Here is an 18,855-nt window from a genome sequence, read left to right on the forward strand (position 1 = left end):
ACACGTTTCTATCAGTAAAATCCAATGTAAGATTTTTCTCCCAACGGGAGAATGCATACCGCACTGTTACAAATGTCTTCAAACAGGGCACTCCACCAGACAATGCCAGAGTGTTACTGTCTTCATTGAATGCAAGGAGCCAGGACATCACAGGGAAGACTGCCCACAACTAAGGCAAGATTACCCGACAATCCGGTAGACATCAGAAGAATTGAAGAAAATAATACTGATAACACGTAAACGTAGACAAAAATAAAGAAAAAAACAGTTAACATCCGGCTGCAGATGAACGAATTAAAGAAACTAATGAAGATGACTTCCGGGTAAGAGGACACGTAAACGTAGACGAAAATAAAGAAGAAAACATTGAACATGTGACTGCAGATGAACAAGACAATGATGAGGCTGTAAACGGAGTCGAAAACGAACTCCAGCAATGTAGTTGGGTTCATAGGCGCCTACTTTTATTTTTGAATGGGGTGGCGGCAGGCGCGTAGACGGGGGGGGGGGTGTCGAAACCCTCTCCTTTTGAAACGCAGAACACCGTCTTTTCGAAATGACCATTCCCATTCCGATACTTATATTCAGTTGCAATTCAACAAGTCGTATTATCAGTGTTACGCGCGGCCGCGACCAATTAGCGAGATTCTTCTGTGCACGCAGGTCGCACAATGTAACGAGATGCGATCTCCAGCTGAGATGATTGCGAAATTAGGTTATTGATTGCTGCGCACTCGACATTCGTCGCTGGACTGCCCAGTAACACGGCGTGACAATTCTGGAACAGGAAAGACAGACAAGAATGATGATTACAAACGCGCGCGACCTATATCAGTATTTATCCCTTACCGCCAACACGATGGGTTTTTACTCAGTATTGAGTAGCTCGAATCGCGACAATTGGTTGCTGATTAAAACATCGATTTTGACTGCATCGCTGCATTTCCCGATTTACGACGTCGTAAACGAGGTTGCTTCGTTTGTCTGATTACTAATCACCGATTACAATTTATTGGGGCGTTTTAAGCACTAGTTCGTCGCCGCCCACGAACCTGCGTATTCAATTGTTCGCGCGCGTATCGGTTAATGGTAAATAATTGGCATTTACGCGCTATCACGGACTCCCTAATTGACAGCGCTGATGATTTGAAATCGCAGAAGGCGGGCGTTTAATCTTAGGGAATGCAAACTTACATTATGGGCACATAGAAACAATTACAGCATATTCAAAAACTTTTTATACTATTCAGAGAAGAAAGAAACAGAAAACTTTACTTCCATGGCAGAACGATTATAATTTAGACAAACCTAACAACGGAATATTCGAACGACCACAACATAACTATACCAAATGGAGCCCAAAAACTTGCGCTGAACTCGAAAGACCACAAAGAGTCCCTAACAATCCTGAACATCTATGCGCCGCAATCAAGTTGGAAAACACAAGATGATTTCTTCCGACATCTTACTGTGGGAATAAGACAAAATGGCAGCCCTATCATACCGGGTGATGTCAACATGATCATGGATAAGATAGACTGTGAAAGGCAAACTACCTTTATAGTAACCGAAGCCGCAGAGATATGGATTATTAAAATTAAACAACAAGAAAATGGTAGATATCTACAGATGGCGTCATCCCTTTACAAATATCTTTATGAAGACGAGCGCTTTCAACTCGCGCCGCATAGACATAATCTATGTTACGAAAGATCTAGCCATGATGACGACGGCCGCATGCTATGAAATCAACGGCTTCTCAGACTATAAGTACTATGCAACAATTAGAATTAAACCAAAGATATCAGAGAAATGGGGGGAAGGGACGTGGAACAACAACGCGTCTCACCACAACAACACCAAATACCTACTAGAAAAACTATACGAGGAATTTAGCTTTAGAAATTTAGAATGCCCCGGCACATGATGTTGGTTGGTCGACCTTAAAAAGAAACTAAAGAAGATCTCTATAACATACGGAATAGAAGTGAAAAGGAAGCAGAGCGAAATCCAAGGGAGCCCAAAATGTAAATTAAACTCTCAAAATATAAATCCAGAGTAGAGGGCCCAAATGACTCGAAAGCTAATGGATATAGAAAAGGAGAAACTCGACTGTCTCGTGAGATTCAATTTTAAACAGATACTCGAGGAGAATGGAAAACCTTCACACTAATTCTACGCCAAACTCAAAAACAGGAAAATGAGAAAAAAATACACGATTGGAAGACAAAGCTGTTCATGTTATGGAAGACAGAAAGGAAATTATAGACAGTATTCAGGAATTCTATGAATACCTATAGAGCGACAAAAATGTTGGTGAAGAAAATCTCCAACAACAAATAAATGAATCCATAGTAAATACCCTAGCACCTGATAAAGGGGAACTGCAGGATAGCCCTATTTCAGAATCGGAATTAGAAATAGCAATCAAAACTTTACATACATACAAGACGCACAAGACACTGGGTTCAGATGGTATATTAATCGAGTTTTACAAAACCTTCTTCTATCCAGTTAAAAACGACATGCTACAGCTTTACAACAATGTAGCCTATTACTGTTCGGCAACACTGCTCATTCGTGAAGTGAATTAATAGTAAGTCTCATATATAAGAAAGGGGATCCCGAAGAAATAAAGAACTGGAGACCCATATCCCTGACAACCGTTGATTATAAGATCCTTACATAGATTCTAGTAAATAGGATGAAAACTGATCTCAATGACGTCATTTTGCCGCCCCAACAGTGTGCGGTAGAAAAGAGACAGATGTCTGAGATATTGAAAAACATCGAGGCCGTGATATTTACAGTAATGAAAAGAAAACACTTTTAATATTAGCAAACGTTGATCAGGTGAAGGCTTTTGACAGAGACCCCCACTAATTTCTCTTTGAGATCACGAGAAAACTTAATTTTGGAAAGAGATCGAGAGAACTTATTCAAAAAATACACCAAAGTCCCTTAAGTAAGGATGACATTAATGGTAACTACACCGAAGATATTCGCCTTAGAAGAGGACTCTGCCATGGCTGCCCCCTAAGTAGGCCTATGTGCCTTAACGCATTCACAGCTGAACCCTTTACGCAAATGATCCTAAGAAATGAAAAGATAAAAACTTTAAAGTCGGACAGTTCCAACTTAAGATATTACAATGCGCACATGACTTGACGATCCTCATCACCGACTTGGAACGTATGAGGAATTTACATGCTTTGAAAAAGCTAAATAACTAACTAAATAAACAAAAAACTAAAATACTCAGCCTTCACTACAAAGCCTAATCGACGAGCAAGAATAAACTACAGGAAAATATCAAGACGACCATCAAAATATTGGGACAGTACTTCGGTGAAGAGCAAATAAAAACAACAAGGCGGGGCTACCAGGAAAATAGAAAACGCACTCTATGGCAACAATCATCGTTAACTTACCTGGAATGGTAAAAACACAATCATAAACTCGACGATATCGATTCTAATTAGCTATAATGCGAGATCCACCCCCCTTTATTGGAGACAACTGTCAAGATAACAAAACCAGTCCTTCAATATTTATGGAGTTCGGAAAAAATTGAAATAATAAAAAGAAACAATTTTATGAGTGAAACACAAGAAGGTTCAATTGATACACAGCACGTTCCTAGTAAGATCAAAGGCATGACATCGGCATCGAGTTAAGTCATGACTCGAGTCATCCCAACACTGGTATGTAAGTTGAGGGATCGATTCAATTTAGGATGAGCGTCCTTTTTGGTGTTACATCGGGTTACCATGAGATGCGAAAAAGAGGACTCTCAAAAACCCTGACAGCTGTAATACGCCCGGAAAAGACAAACTGGGTAAATTCTAAAGTTTTGGAATCATTGTACCAGGTCCACACTTAGACTCGACCTCCGTTTTACTCGAATTATTTCGAAACTCTTTCATTCACTGCGTCGCAGTCGAGTTTCTGATGGTATCTTCATCAGACATTGGGTGATTACTTCATGAATGTAATCGATTGCGATTACGATTACTTACAAATGACGCGATTACGATTACGATTACAGCAAAATCAGGAAGTAGTCGATTACGATTACGATTGCATTGGAAAAGTAATCACGATTACTCACGATTACATTTATTTTGCATCTTAGAGGTGATATTGGAAGACAATATATGGATTGCGCTGAAAAGGCCTAATGAGATAACAAACTTCATTTAAAAAGGATGCGTCATTTGCTTGTTGCGTCATAATGGAACCTACCTCTTGCCCATTTTTATATAGGACGATCAATTGCACCCAACGATTTGCATTCTTGCCAGGTCCTTGACTGCCGCACCCCAAATTTCCCAATAGGGTGAGGAGCGAGATCGAAGATGACTCAAAGTATTTCGTAGACCAACATAAATTATTGAGTATTTTCGAGAGATTAAATTGACTTGAAAATTCTCTCTAGATAAGCTTGATTTTGAAATGCATACGTCTTCCCCTCAACAAAAAAACATGGCCTACATTATTTATAGTAGGGCTGCATTTAAAACAAATGGTTGTTTAAAACACTTTGTTGTGTAAATACTTTTCAAATAACATGTTGAATGAGCCTATATGGACAGTAACCACCTGATTTAGCCGACGTACATCGATATGGGATGGTTGAAACCCTCAAAATAGTCGGTTCAACAGTTAAACGACAGATATTTCATCAAAGGAGCTATATTTACCCTATATTTTTTAACGTCAATGTCAATACACATTCGTGACGACATGGCTCAAAAAACATGATTCAAACATGTTTACTTTAAATTGATTTTTGTTTTAAATGCAACCCTACTTTATAGGAATAGGAATTTAGGTTCCAGTCAATACCGTGCCACGACACGCCAAAAGACATATGCGACTTCACGAAGTGTGCTACTAAAGAAAGACCTTGGTTGAAACTTAGGGTTTGTGTCCATTGCCAATAGCCGCGCTGGGTGGGCGTGAATAATAGTCCACGGTCCTTCCAATGTGAGCCCACGATTACCAGTGAACCCAGTCCTCGGTGAACCCAGCCTTACAAACTCGGCCCTCGGTGAACTCGGACCTCGGTGAACTCGGCCCTCGGGATCTTTTGTTATCAAGTGTATTAACAAGTATTATTATGAATTATTAAACTAACAATGTTATTATCAACTGATTTGTCGATCTTGTAAGGAGGTCAGGGCATGCGTAGATCACGCAGTCACGGCGTGATCAGATCACGGATTGCCCAAGCGCCAGGCGCGGGAAAGAACGCGACGTTCACATATCGATCAGACCTCAGTGAACTCAGCCTTACAAACTCGGCCCTCGCCGAACTTGGACCTCGGTGAACCCGGCCCTCGGTCAATTCCACCCTCGGGAAATTTTGTATTCACCGGCAACCCTAATATCCCCCTTCCCTAACCCTAATATCCCACCTCCGGCAACCCTAATATCCCACCTCCGGCAACCCTAATATCCCACCTCCGGCAACCCTAATATCTCCCCTCCCCCAACCCTAATATCCCACCTCCACCAACCCTAATCTCCCACCTCCGGCAACCCTAATATCCCACCTCCGGCAACCCTAATATCCCCCCTCCCCCAACCCTAATATCCCACCTCCACCAACCCTAATCTCCCACCTCCACCAACCCTAATATCCCACCTCCACCAACCCTAATATCCCAGCTCCCAGCATTAATTCAAGATTGTTCGGGGGCGGAATTCACCGAGGTCCATAGTATTCGAGAAACACCACGAATACCACAAAACAAAAAAGTAGAGTATGTGAGCATCGCGTTATCTCCCCCACTTACTCAATCCGTGAATACAAAATTTCCCGAGGGCTGAGTTCACCGAGGTCTGAGTTCACCGAGGGCCGAGTTTGTAAGGCTGGGTTCACCGAGGGCTGGGTTCACCGGCAACCGAGCCCACAATGAAAATGTTTCTTTTAGTCTACTACGTTTGGGATACAACAATATCTTTTGATGATATCACAGACCGGAGGTCACGAATTAACAACATACATTAAAGTAAAACAGGATACCAGACACTATAATTATGAAATACGTGCCCCCAGCTCTACAGGTAAATCTGAACATCGGGGTAGAGTAAGGATTAAAAATTAATAATAATAAAATGCGATTACCAATATTACTGACGAAACTCAGACTTCAACTTGAAAATATCACCCCATGAGGGCCAAAGACCAACGTTTGGACTGGAGGAAGAGTTGCTGTTTTGGCCCTGAGTCTAGCTACAACCTCCGCTAACATGATATATATTATATAAGCCCATGGCTATGACGGCAGGTCCCGATGTTGAGTAAAGAATTGTGAAATGAGGATTGGCGCCCGTTTCAAGAAGAGTCATGTGAGAATAAGATTCTAATTCGTAAAATTCTGCATTCAACTTAATACAGATAATGCACTGCAATCTGCCGTTACGAGAAACGGCAAAAACGGCTCGGTTATGATGCAGCTGTTGATTTTCAACGCTTCGTTGTGGAAACCGTAATGTTTTATTTGACGAGTACAAAATTTCAAATCTTTGTCCGGTGTACGTACGTACTAGATAGGCCTACCGCTCGCCAAGCAGAATCGGTCAAACTGCGTTTAACTATAAGCATAACCAAACATCAATACACAAGTTACTATTTTAAACTAGGCAGAGTGGTGATTAATTATCCTGCTGCGAGGTACTGGCGTGTGAAACGTTTTGTTAACCTGATATACAGTACGGCGGGTGTTCTTACGATCACACTAATGTACGTACATCGGATATATCTATTTGCTGTGGATACTTCTTACGCAATGACCAGCAAAGCTAATAGGCTACTTCTGACGTAATAATGAGCAATGGCATTTGAAAATCAGACGTTTGTGCTATTACGAGCCTGGTATAATATCTCTTCATTGTTCACGAATGTTCAGTTTATGTAATAGTCCTAGTGCAAATAAGAAGCACTCGTTCTTTCACAAAGAAATCGATTATATATGGGAAGTATAGTCGATTACGATTACGATTACTTCGGAATTTTTTCGAATGTAATCGATTGTGATTACGATTACTTGAAAATGCTGTAATCGTCGTAATCGATTACGATTACTAATCGCGATTACCCCATGTCTGATCTTCATACTTTTTCTAGATAAAGTGGACAAATTCTCAAAAAAGAGAACATTTAGGCCTCCTCCGAGAACACGTTCTGTTCACTAAAACTGAGGACAAACCGTCTTAAAACAGGGCGTATGGTAACCCTAGTGTTACATTTTGGTTAGGTTTAGGGTGGGAATTGTGTCAAGCCATGATTGGGGTCAAGTTAGGGTTCGGACTAACCTTAGGACAGAATATGAGTTATTAGTATATAGGCTCATTGTTCGGAATAATCCCTTTCTCAATAAAGCTTAGCACAACGACATACCTTTACTCAAATAATCAACTTACAAATGTAATAATTTGAGATTATTGTAGAGTACTGAAGCTATTCGCCGCTTTCCAACAACAATAATCCAATTTATTTGTAGCTACAACTATTATTTCGATGTTTTTTTTTCTCAGCACAGAAGCCTTTAAAACCTCGATAAGTATCAAGGCATCCACAACGTAGAGTACGAGGCTTTGTATGTAGGTGAAAACGACAGTTCGATGAAACCTTGATCCATCCATAGCATTATCACAAAATGCAATTGAATGCTTACCATCAAAAATACCAACTTATCATCAATTGGTGTAGAATTGGCATTGCGTTCTTTAATATTTGTGGCCGCATGAAATGTACAAATCTGAATTTATCGCGTAATCCATATTTCTATAGCCACGTATTACGCGATACTAGACTAGAATCGGACGAAGCTTCATTCTCGATCACGAATCGACTCACTTACGCACTCGATTTTGCCAATCCGAAATATTTTGGGTATTTACCCAATACATTGATTAACAAAGTCAATTGAATGACAATTCCGCCTATCCTCAGATTATTGCTATTGGAAATGGTAACTTACTAAAGTCAGGTGAGGAAAATTTAGTGTAGTTCCCTAAGTTTATTTATTGTATCAAGTGAAAAGATTACAAAATTGTGATAACATAAAAAGATAGGAAGTAATTAAAACAACTTAAAGAAGCCTTGCAATCAACCGTCCGTCCTGTCAGCGCACCAGATTGAATATAATGGAAGGCAACATGAAACGAACTAAAATAGACAAACGTGAAAATGAAGTGGCGATTACGAATTTAATATAAGCCTGAAAATATCAAGGATTTTGAATACAGAATGTTCATAACTCGCCTGCTGGTCCCGATTGATCTTTTCTTCTCAATAAATCGATTTCAGTATTGCCTTGAAATATTGTTAATTAACTGCTCATTTGATGCTTATTTGGTAGTCACAAACATGTATATCACCTGATCTTATGTTATGGAATTTTACCACATTCCTTTCGACCTGTATGTCGACTTGGTCGACCACCCAGAAAACTTCCATATTCCCAGCCTTAATAAGAATATCAATATTTGTTATTATTCTGCAACATATGCAATGTTGTTGCATATTTCATAAGCCTCAGACGTAACTAGATAGCATGCATGCAGTTATAACTGACGAGAGAGAGAGAAAGAGAGATATCAGTTTCATTCGCACCATCCAGATGCTTTGGCGAAATAGATGCGATGCAAGCGATAGGATGAGGGATATCCAGTTAGCAAGATCAAATCGTTTTTTTTTTCTTTCCATATTGTATCTAGAAATGGTGAACACCTAGCGGGGAAGCTGCGGAAACCAGTTTTGCATTCAATTCTTTGGTCCCAGCCGACCGGCTAATGATGGTGCACGTGTCCTTCCGACTGACACAATATCTCCATCTCGATAGCAAAGATAGACTCTAAATTAATTCCAGTAATAAAAATTATGGTTGTGCATGAATTTGAGTGTTATTTTTATGTATTCTATCGATTGTTCTGCCAATAAGAATGATTTTTTGTCAAACTTATTTCACTTAAAACTCACACAAGGAGTTGAGGAGAGTCGTATTTAAAAGAGAGAGTAATTAAAAATCAACATGTTAAAAAGATGGCCCTCGTTCAAAACAGGTTCTATTGCGTCATTTTTCATTATTCCGTCACGATGTCGTTATTTTAGATTGTCACGTCACATTGCCATGTGGCTCTTCAAGAATTACAATTGAAAATTGTCAATATGGCTCCTTTGACAAAAAAGATTTCAGACCGCTGTCTCACACGGACATGATAATCATAACATCCATACAGTGCCAGTGATATGCAATTGCTGCTAAACCGACGACGGCTGCGAGAGCTTCAATTAAATTGTGTGTGTCGACTATATCTACTAATGCAAGTAGCGCAACGGCTCGTACTGCATTTTTTTGAAGGTATTTACACAATTTTGACGTGATTAAGCGGCTATTCGAAAGGAACATATGCATGCTTAATATATGGTGCATTATCCAAATGAAATAACCAATTTAGTCCACTAATAATTAGCATTATGTAAATATTGCAGCAAACAATACATTCGTATTGTCAAATTTATTCCACTGGAAGCATTTCGACTAGCTCTCTTCAGCAGTGAACGCCAGTAAATGAGGTTAACCAAGTTCGAAATTTAGATATAATTTTTTCGTTGTGTCGTAATAATGACAAGTAAACAGAGTCGCGAACGGCAGTAAACAGTGCACGGCTACGGTACAGCACACACAAAATCAGCTGTAAAACAGTCGAATAACAACACATGAACACAACACTAACGGAAGATTCCCAGCGTGTAGAGATGTTCCTTCTGGCGACAAATTTTTTCTATATTTCGAACTTGGTTAACCTCATTTACTGTCGTTCACTGCCGAAGAGAGCCAGACGAAAAGCTTCCAGTGGAATGAATTTGGCAATATGAACGTCTTGTTTACTGCAATATTGAAGTTCTGTACTTCGAAAAGCCTATTATATCAATATAAACCAGGATGCATATTCCTACAGCAAGAAAAATAAGCAGCTCATCTGGTATTCTTCACCTCGATTGTTTTGTCAAAAACATTGCCCGATTTGAGTGGACGTCTCACTGTTACAGTCGTATGAGTCGCGTTTTCAAAGCCGTCCAAGATATCAACATTCTGCTCTGCGTCAACGAATAAATGTCCAGTTCTCGTTGTATAACAGTCCTGTAAATTATACACATTTCAATGAAACCGCCGTGTACATCATTCTGCATAAAAAGTAAAGGCTAAGCCTTCCGATTTCTAACAAACAGAGCCTGACTTGCTTAGAGTTTTTGGGCGGAAAACGATAAAACCAATAACATGCACTTTCAATGCTAACCACGATATCGAAAAGAACATGACATCTAGCTTATAGAGACATTTCCAAAAAATTAAAATATTTATGTCAATAGCTTTACAGGCACGCCACGCTTCGACAAGAAACGACCTAGAAATGATAAATCTTGACCGCTGGAAGTTGTCGTGACTAGTATTGAAATAATTCTACTGTTCGGAGTATTCAATTAGTGTTCATCAGTTTACACCAATTACCCAAGTGGTATGATTGTAGATGTGTACTTCCAGTTCTTGGGCGAGCAATCCGGACCTTTTTACTTAGTTGGAATAGAATACTTTCATTTGAGTATAAATTGGCGGTTTTCCTTCTACTCTACCTGAGTGCCAACAATACCTTATTTGACCCTCAGTGACTCACACCACCTCCGACTTCAATTAATATATGATTATTCCCATCCAAGCATTCGCATATTAGAGTTTTCTGACCCCGTACTACCATGTTAGGAAGTCATTAAAAGTCCCGATACGTTTTTCCACTAAAGGTCGTTATCCTGATTAGACCTAACAGAATTTTAAATTACTGTCCTATAGTGACGCACATAAACATACTCCATTCCGTTTCGCACCCCTCCGACTATGAAATCGACACCTGTAACTGCGCGAGTTGGTGCAAAACCGATTCCAATCCATCCTTTCGTTTCTCCAATCATCTGAATTTGAAAAGAGGTGAGGTAAAATCGATATTCCATAGATCAGGGGCGGGCAACATACGGCCCGCGGGCCGGATCCGGCCGGCGGACAGTTTTCCGTCTTATATGATAATGTGGCCTGCGGCTACCGAGATACCCCGCTACTTGCTTACTACGTCAAATTTTAGTGACTGTATGTCATTCGTATGCGCAGCGTGCGAGTGGAGCTTGCACGTAAGTTCGTCGAAGCGAGAAGACTTGCATTATCGGCATTTACGATGTACTCAACCCTAATATCGTTTGTGGTAATCATGGTGTTGGTAGACTACAATGGTCATTTACACCAGACCGATATTTCTAATTTTTGATTCCGTAACCGCCGACTTGTAGCACGGCACACTTGTAGGCTTTTGTAAGACACCGCTTTTGCCAGGGAACGCCAACTCAAAACGGGTCGCGGGCCACATTTCAAATTTCGTAGATGCCGCGGTCCGCATGAATTTAATATCGAGATAAAATAGGCCACACAGATGAACAACGACGTTATCTCATCACCTACTCATCCTTAATGAATTGCTATATTGGTAAATTTGGGGTACGGGCTTATCGAGCACCTTGAAATATTAATTAGGGATTGCACTGTGAGTTGATTGAGCACAGCATAGTTTCCTATAAGGTGTGTACACAAGCAAATCTCACGACTCAGTGAAATAGGTCTACGTCACACTTTCCCTTTGTTCAAAGGCAATTTGGCGGTAATTTTTGACCGGCTTGCCTAGCCTTAAAACTGATAAAACAGGTTTCAATCGAAAGCTACTGCGGTGCTGGTTGCGAAAATATAAATTCCATTCTGCTGGTGGTCCTGGAATCCCCCCAAATCAGCTTCGAATGTTGCATTGTAACGGAGTTTGGTATTGTGACGCAACTATGCCATCTGGGAGCAGGTGAGGAGCAGAGTCAACCGCAAGCCATTATTGGCCATTGCTGCGCAACCGATTGAGCATTCACACTCTTACTCTCGTGCGCGCTTGCTCCTGAGCTGCTCAGACGGCATGGCTGCGTCACAATACCAAACTCCGTCACAATGCAACATTCAAGGCTGATTTTTGGGGTTCCAGAACCTCGAGCAGAATAGAATTCATATTTTCGCAACCAGCACCACAGTAGCTTTCGATTGATACCCGTTTTATTAAATTTAATGCTCGGCAAGTCGGTCAGAACTACCGTCCAATTGCCTTTGACCAAATGGAAAGTGTGACGTAGACCAATTTCACTGAGCCGTGAGATTTGCCTCTTTCCACACCATATAGGACACTATGATCAGAGAGAAGCAGACATGGCAGCGCCTGTATGACAATGCTGTTCTCAAATCCTCATTATATCCTCGTCATTATCGATGAGAAATGGCTTTGAAGTGACATTACTATCGTTAAAATACATTCATTAAATACGATTTCTTCCTTGTGTATGTGGATAAATGGCGAATAATGTGTCGATTCAGCAATCCGGCCCGCCAAGTAGTTAATTTTCCTATATCCGGCCCGCCGACTGGAGAAGTTGCCCGCCCCTGCTGTAGATGCCTATCTGGAAAGCGAGAGAGTCTCGAATCGTGACATATCATACACATATCAACAATTTTTTTTACAATTATCTACTAGTTGTTGACGATCAACCCTGACGAGTGTCAGCCAAAAACATTCGGGTGCATTTCAATATGAATATATTTTTCAGTTACTGGAAATAGTTTTCTACCTTTTTATACTTGATAAAAGTTGCAGTAAAAATGGAAAAATTGAAAAATGTTGCAATTGCATAATATATCAATTTTGAGCATTTAGAACAGTGATTCCCAAGTGCGGCCCCCAGATATCCTTCTTGTGGCCCCCAACATATATTAAGAAATCGATTAATGACAAAAATGAAATTTATATTTGTAAAATACTCTTGCTTGGCTTGACCTATGTGGTTTTTAATTATAGAATTGCAGGAAAGTTGTGAATTGTGAGTATCGACTGCTAACGTTATGTTACTGCTGTTTCAATACAATGTGCCCCAACTTTCCAGTTGAACGAGCAGTAGCTATAGATATAAATAGGTATTGATAACTTTCAAAATCGGAGGAAAATCTCTCCCTCGTGGTCGCTTGACTAAAAAAGAAAGAGGCACAATTCCCGGAACATACAGTTTTTCTTTCACATTAACAGGTGGTTGACTGAGAAAAAACTTCCAGGTCCAGCTCCGAAATAGCCGCCGTCGCGTTCCTACAGTGCTGACTTAATGTATATCAGTCGAATTTGGCCCTATGTAACCAAAATCCTCAAAAAAGAAGACATTTGGGCGTCCTCCGAGGACACTTTAAAAAAATCAAAAAAGAGGACAAATCATCTTAAAAGAGGCCGTATGGTAACCCTATGATAACTAGATGTGCAACACGTGACTCACGGTTGAATACGCCGAGATGCATACTGCTTAGTCGGCTAAAAGCAGCATAATTGGTAGTCCTATATTCAGGGCCGTAACTGCCGCACCCCAAACCCCCCAATTGAGGGAGCCGAGCTCGAAGGGGCCCAAAATTATTTCGTGAATTGGAATAAATTATAGAGTCATTTTTAAAAATTTATGCAACTTCTTGAAAAAATTTAATTTTCGCGATTTCAATTCGCCGCATGTCTTGATTATTGGGTACTCTTCCCCAAGAAAAAATACGCAAGATTTATAGAAATGGGCATATCAGCGTTGGCCATGACCGCACCACAACGCACCAAGACATTTAAAGTTTTAGGCCATGTAACATGTGACTCCAATAAGTGTGAACGATCGGCAGCGAGAAAGCCATGGCCGTAAAGGACTGCTTTTATGCTGACCAAAAACTTCGAAATACCAAAAACTTCGTTATATATGCAAAATACATATAGGTTTATTTGTCCATAGGCGCCTAAATGACTGGCGCAGAATGGTCTCGTCTTGGCAATCTGAACCCATCAAGATGAATACCATCCCGCAGGAAAGAAAATTACATGCCAGCGAAGAAATACCAATTGATCTGAAATCGTGTGATCTTCCAGTTTAGTAGGTTTGGGCAATTCTACATTTTTTGATATAGCAGACAGGATGTCACGGAATAACATCATGTGAAGAAATCATACCTAGGGGTCTGCCCGCCCGAAGATGTTTAATTTTATGGGGTCTGCAGTTTCAAAGACACTCAGCTCTACCGGTAAATTGGATTACGTGGGCAAAGACGACAACCACGCAATTCCCGATCTTATTCACCGAATTTATCATGAATTATCGAAATATTCGGGCGTCGCGCTGTCTCGATAAACAGTACAACTTTGATTTCGTGGCAAAAGCGAACAACGTCATGCGGGGTCAGTTTATCACCCTATGGGAGCCCGGGGTCCTGACGAAGTGCCGTTACGTTCCTGCCAACAGGTACCCCCGGATATGTTTAATTCCTATTGAGGGGGCAGATACCTTTACAAACACACCTCACTCAACTCTACCGGTAAATCACATTACGTGAACGGAGACCAGACGAAAATTGATAGCAATACATGCAACTCCCGATCATATTGACCGATTCAGTCATGAAACTAAAGAAATTTTTCGCGCTTCGTGCGTTTAGACGAGAAAAGCTGATTCACTCAACAGACACCCAATGCAGCAGATAAGTAGCGGTAAACGGTGTACAGTTTCGAAACCTCGCCAGGGCAATAAAACTACTCCGAAATAGCCATTATGACTGTTTGGGTCCGTTTCAGAGCCGTAGTATTCGTGCGGCCCCGACCATACTCTGAAATTCTAAATTTGGCCCTCACACCGAAAAAGTTTGGGAACCACTGATTCAGAAGCTGCCGGAAGCCGTAAAAAGTTGCAGAAGTTACAAAAACCTCCCCAACCGATTACATGGCAAGACGTCGTCTACAAAATCCTGCCACATTTGGGAAGGAATTATGGAGTTGACCTCGGTAGGACTCCAACCTGCAACCTATTGGTGTTGCAGCTGTACATCATACCACTCCGCTATCTCCCCACCCCATTGTTGAAATAGGTGCTTTGATGCTATTACATTTATGAGCTGCATTCTAAATCACGTCAGAAATATCGGTCAAGCGACACAATCGTTAGTCACTATTAGAGGCCTATTGTTAACTAAAGCAAATTTCGCGAAAGTATTGATAATAAGACACCAGGAGATAAGAAGACCGAATTCCTACATTATAAATACACACATATGGCAAATGACAAGATGCTGTTATAAGCTTCAGTGTCCACCGATTTCAATTACATAAAGTAATGTATCATGCGACTCTTGAAACAGATTTCTCCTAAGCTGCCTTTCACTGTTGCATAATTATTTAACGGGCTGCATCTAGTCATTAGCTATATGTGTATAGATTTTCAAAATGTTCACTGACGATTCTATATAGTGAAAACGTTCACAATACGTTCATACCGTCATTTCGATTGAGTCTTTATCATATTTCCATTGTAATGAAAGTCGAGGGCTAAGTCGTTTAACATTCCAAACTTCATTACTAGCCGTTTCACCCCAGCACGCAGGCACAGTCAGCAATACCGCTATCCAAACGTACATAGTTGTTTTTATTATTGTGTCCGTCCTACGCAGAGCAGGAGATTGCATAAATCGCAGATTTGAAAGATTTATATACGTGGACTTTACATGACTCTGACAAGTTTTCATATATTACCGCATGTGCTAGATGAGTCGGCATATTTGCAATCATTCCAAGCCTGGGGCAGATGGTTAAACGATTCTTAGAATATTTTATGCGACGTTAGCTTTTCAAAACATCTTGTTTGCGTCAGTACAACCTATTATCTCTGAAAATGTGTCAAAGGTTACATGTTTGCCGCAAACTTCATTTTAAACTGAACAAACATAGATATAAATAGATGTGACTGTCATTCTCTCTAAACTGATAAGAATGAACTAATCTCTCTTAAACTGTGCCAAAGGTTGCAAGCGCGACGCTAACGTAGTTTAAACTTTTCAAACATATATATGTGATGCCTATTATTTTCGACTGATAAGTACAGACGACACTCTCGTAAACTGTGCCAAAGGTCGAATGGTTGACGCTGAAGTCGTTCTAAACTATGTCAGCCCCTATATATTCGTGAATTGAAAGGTTTTTTTGGGTACAAGGCTTTTGCACACAATTGATTAAAATATACATATTTTAAATCCCTATCACATTGGGTGACACTCATTAGCAATAAAATCATCCATCAGGGTTGATTTTGGATGTTTTTGTCGAAAAGCAACAAACAACAATATTCGAACCTCTATTTCAGGAAACCAACATCCACATTCCTAAACTAACATGTCCGTGTAGCAACGTCGGAATTCATTTAAACACTGTGATTTTTTTAAATAATCAGAAAAAATGAACTGTGCGTAAATCGCGAGGAGCGCGAACAAAATTTCAATTCAATATTCTGTCTAAAATAATCATGTACAATAGTAGCACGTAGCATATGGCTAGTTTGGAAATTTCAGTGTCTACTCTTGTAATATCCTTATTGAACTTAGCCTAAATGTACCCAACCAGCAGGTAAAATAACAAAAACAATAGCCCGGGCCGCACGCCATTCAAATTTGGCAATTCATCATGGGAAAAATAATAATCTCTAAGAGTCGCAGGTGTTCGGCAGCATAATTCATCTGAGTACTTTTCAGTTGCGATAAAATCAGCTTATTAAATATGGCATTGTACAATTGAGTATACTCGCACGGGCTTCTTTGACGTTGTAAGCCACTTCGATTTATATCCTTGTTTCTTAGATTCGAATGACATATTATACATGGCGGCATTTGACATGACCTTGTAAGGAAATATCAACTCAATTCTAGCGTTGGGATCCCGGGAAATCCCGATCCCGGGATCCCGGGATTTGAAGCAATCCCGATCCCGGGATTAATCCCAATGAAATCCCGGGATTTGTAAACAGCATTTTCCAAGGCTTACGTAGCGGCATATCTCTTATTTTGGTAATAAAGCAATGTCACAAACTCTGCTGATTGTCTAAAACAATTCACAATTATTTGATATTAAAGCCAGCTATGTCGTAACAATGATTTAGGCTACACAATCACTTTCGTCGTAGTCTACGAATCGTAGCAGTGTAACTGAGTATCGGAAAGTCACAAGGACGGTGCTGTGGAGGTGAAATACAGGTCGAATAATAGCGAATTTCGAAGACGTCAATGCGAAGAAAAAATTACATGTTTGGCGACACTGTTTGTTTTATAAATCTACATAAAAAGTCAAATGCAACTTGTGTCAAGACGTTTTGAAAGCTTCAGTGTCTAGCACAAAGGGACTGATAACGCATTTAAGGTCCGTAAAAATGACAGTAATTAAACCATGCATGATTCAACCGGACACGTCAAAGAAAGATCAGCCAAAAATGAAAAAGATCGATTCCTATAAAATAAATCGCATAAGCCTCGCCTCGATGAACTTCTTAACCAGTTAACTGCTGTGGACGGGTAAACATTTATTCAATTACCCAAAGTGAGTGAATTCGTCGGGCCTTCAAGGCTTATGACTATGACTTGCCAGGATGTCGCAAACGGGTGTGTGACTTGGTGATCGAGCACAGCAAATAAATCCGTAAGTGTGTGGGAGAAGAGCTTATGGCAATGAAACGCAACATTGGACGTTTTTCGATCACGTTTGACGAATCAACTTCTACACGAAACAGGCGGTACATGAATTTAAACGCTCATTATCCGGGTGGCCTTCGGTCGCTGGGTTTCTTTCGTATTCACGGGAGCATGTTTCTGCGTCAATACTACAAGGAATAAATGTTGTGTGTGTAGCTTGTATGTGTATTTTACTATACTTTGCTAATCCCGGGAAATCCCGGGATTGAGAAGAGCAAATCCCGGGAAATCCCGATCCCGGGATTTCAAATTTGATCCCGAAGTCCCAACCCTACTCAATTCTTTATAACTTTGTGTCATTATACGCAGTCTTTACAGATGCCTGACAGACAGACTGTATAGATCAAGGGTCACCAACACGCGGCCCGCGACTTGATTTGAGATTTCGGAAGAAAACTAAGAAAAAATTTTGAAATGCTGAAATTAACATGCAATGGCCCAAACACTGCCAAGACCGAGACGCTTAGAAAACGGATTGAGGCAGTGTTTCAAAAACTGGGGGCACGCCCCCATTGTAGGGGCGTGAAAGCATCTGAACGGGGCGCGGAGCTGCGGTAAACTGAAAACATTTTCGCGCTGCGCGCGATTCACCTTGATTTCGTATTTACAATTAGTGCTCTGTGCATAGTCCGTAATTTATATTAGAGAATTCTTCCATCAACATTCATAACCTTACATGCCATCAAACTATCTGTTTGGATTGCTAGCTGTATGTATGGGTGCATTCTGTGATATGAAGATAAGGGGGAGGCGCGAAATTTTTTAGTATCATTACGGAGGTGTATCTAAAAAGGTTTGTGAGCCACTGGCTTAGGGCTTCCCCACAAGATCAAGCTTTACGTGGAGATGGTCTTTCAGCTAGTAACGTATCTTGCTATATAGCCCTCAAAAGCGTTTCCTGGTATCATGCACAGCTCAGAGTTCCAAATAAAATGAAATTGATGACAATGATCTTTTGTTGTATTATTATTGCTTTATTAAAATATTACTTCTTTTGTAGTCACCAAGTCCATCGCCTATGTTAGGTAGCAGAGAGTTGTACTGACGTAGAGTTTTATAACGTAGTTGCCAACTATGTATCGATATTGATTTCATGCGGCCCGCGGCCGCTGGGAAATTTGAAAAGTGGCCCGCGACCCGTTTTGAGTTGGCGACCTCTGCACTATAGCAACGTATATAGGTCTTTTGGAACGATTTC

At 40.5% G+C, this 18,855-nt stretch overlaps 1 protein-coding gene across 1 annotated transcript; it reads right to left on the minus strand.

Annotated features, from left to right (window-relative positions):
- Nucleotides 1-7,122: 7,122 nt before the first annotated feature.
- LOC145434538 (DBH-like monooxygenase protein 1 homolog) lies at nt 7,123-15,592 on the minus strand. Its single transcript, XM_080311889.1, has 5 exons — nt 15,420-15,592; nt 10,871-10,981; nt 10,011-10,157; nt 8,392-8,479; nt 7,123-8,326 (listed from the first exon to the last, which is right to left on the minus strand). The coding sequence occupies exons 1-5, from the start codon at nt 15,558-15,560 to the stop codon at nt 8,265-8,267; spliced, it is 549 nt and encodes a 182-aa protein (XP_080168015.1). The 5' UTR covers nt 15,561-15,592; the 3' UTR covers nt 7,123-8,264.
- Nucleotides 15,593-18,855: the final 3,263 nt, after the last annotated feature.

Source organism: Botryllus schlosseri, chromosome 2 (assembly GCF_051294905.1).
Source record: "Botryllus schlosseri isolate E-star chromosome 2, Bs_hap1, whole genome shotgun sequence".
NCBI classification, from domain to species: domain Eukaryota; kingdom Metazoa; phylum Chordata; class Ascidiacea; order Stolidobranchia; family Styelidae; genus Botryllus; species Botryllus schlosseri.

What these genes read in the sequence shown, in the direction of transcription:
- LOC145434538 (XM_080311889.1), bottom strand. Translation starts at nt 15,560, where the DNA reads ATGTACGTTTGGATAGCGGTATTGCTGACTGTGCCTGCGTGCTGGGGT. An exon ending in TTTTTGACAAAACAATCGAG is followed by an intron (nt 8,480 to 10,010) that starts GTGAAGAATACC and finishes ATTCTTATTAAG; the next exon opens with GCTGGGAATATGGAAGTTTT. An exon ending in ATTCCATAACATAAGATCAG is followed by an intron (nt 8,327 to 8,391) that starts GTGATATACATG and finishes CAATATTTCAAG; the next exon opens with GCAATACTGAAATCGATTTA.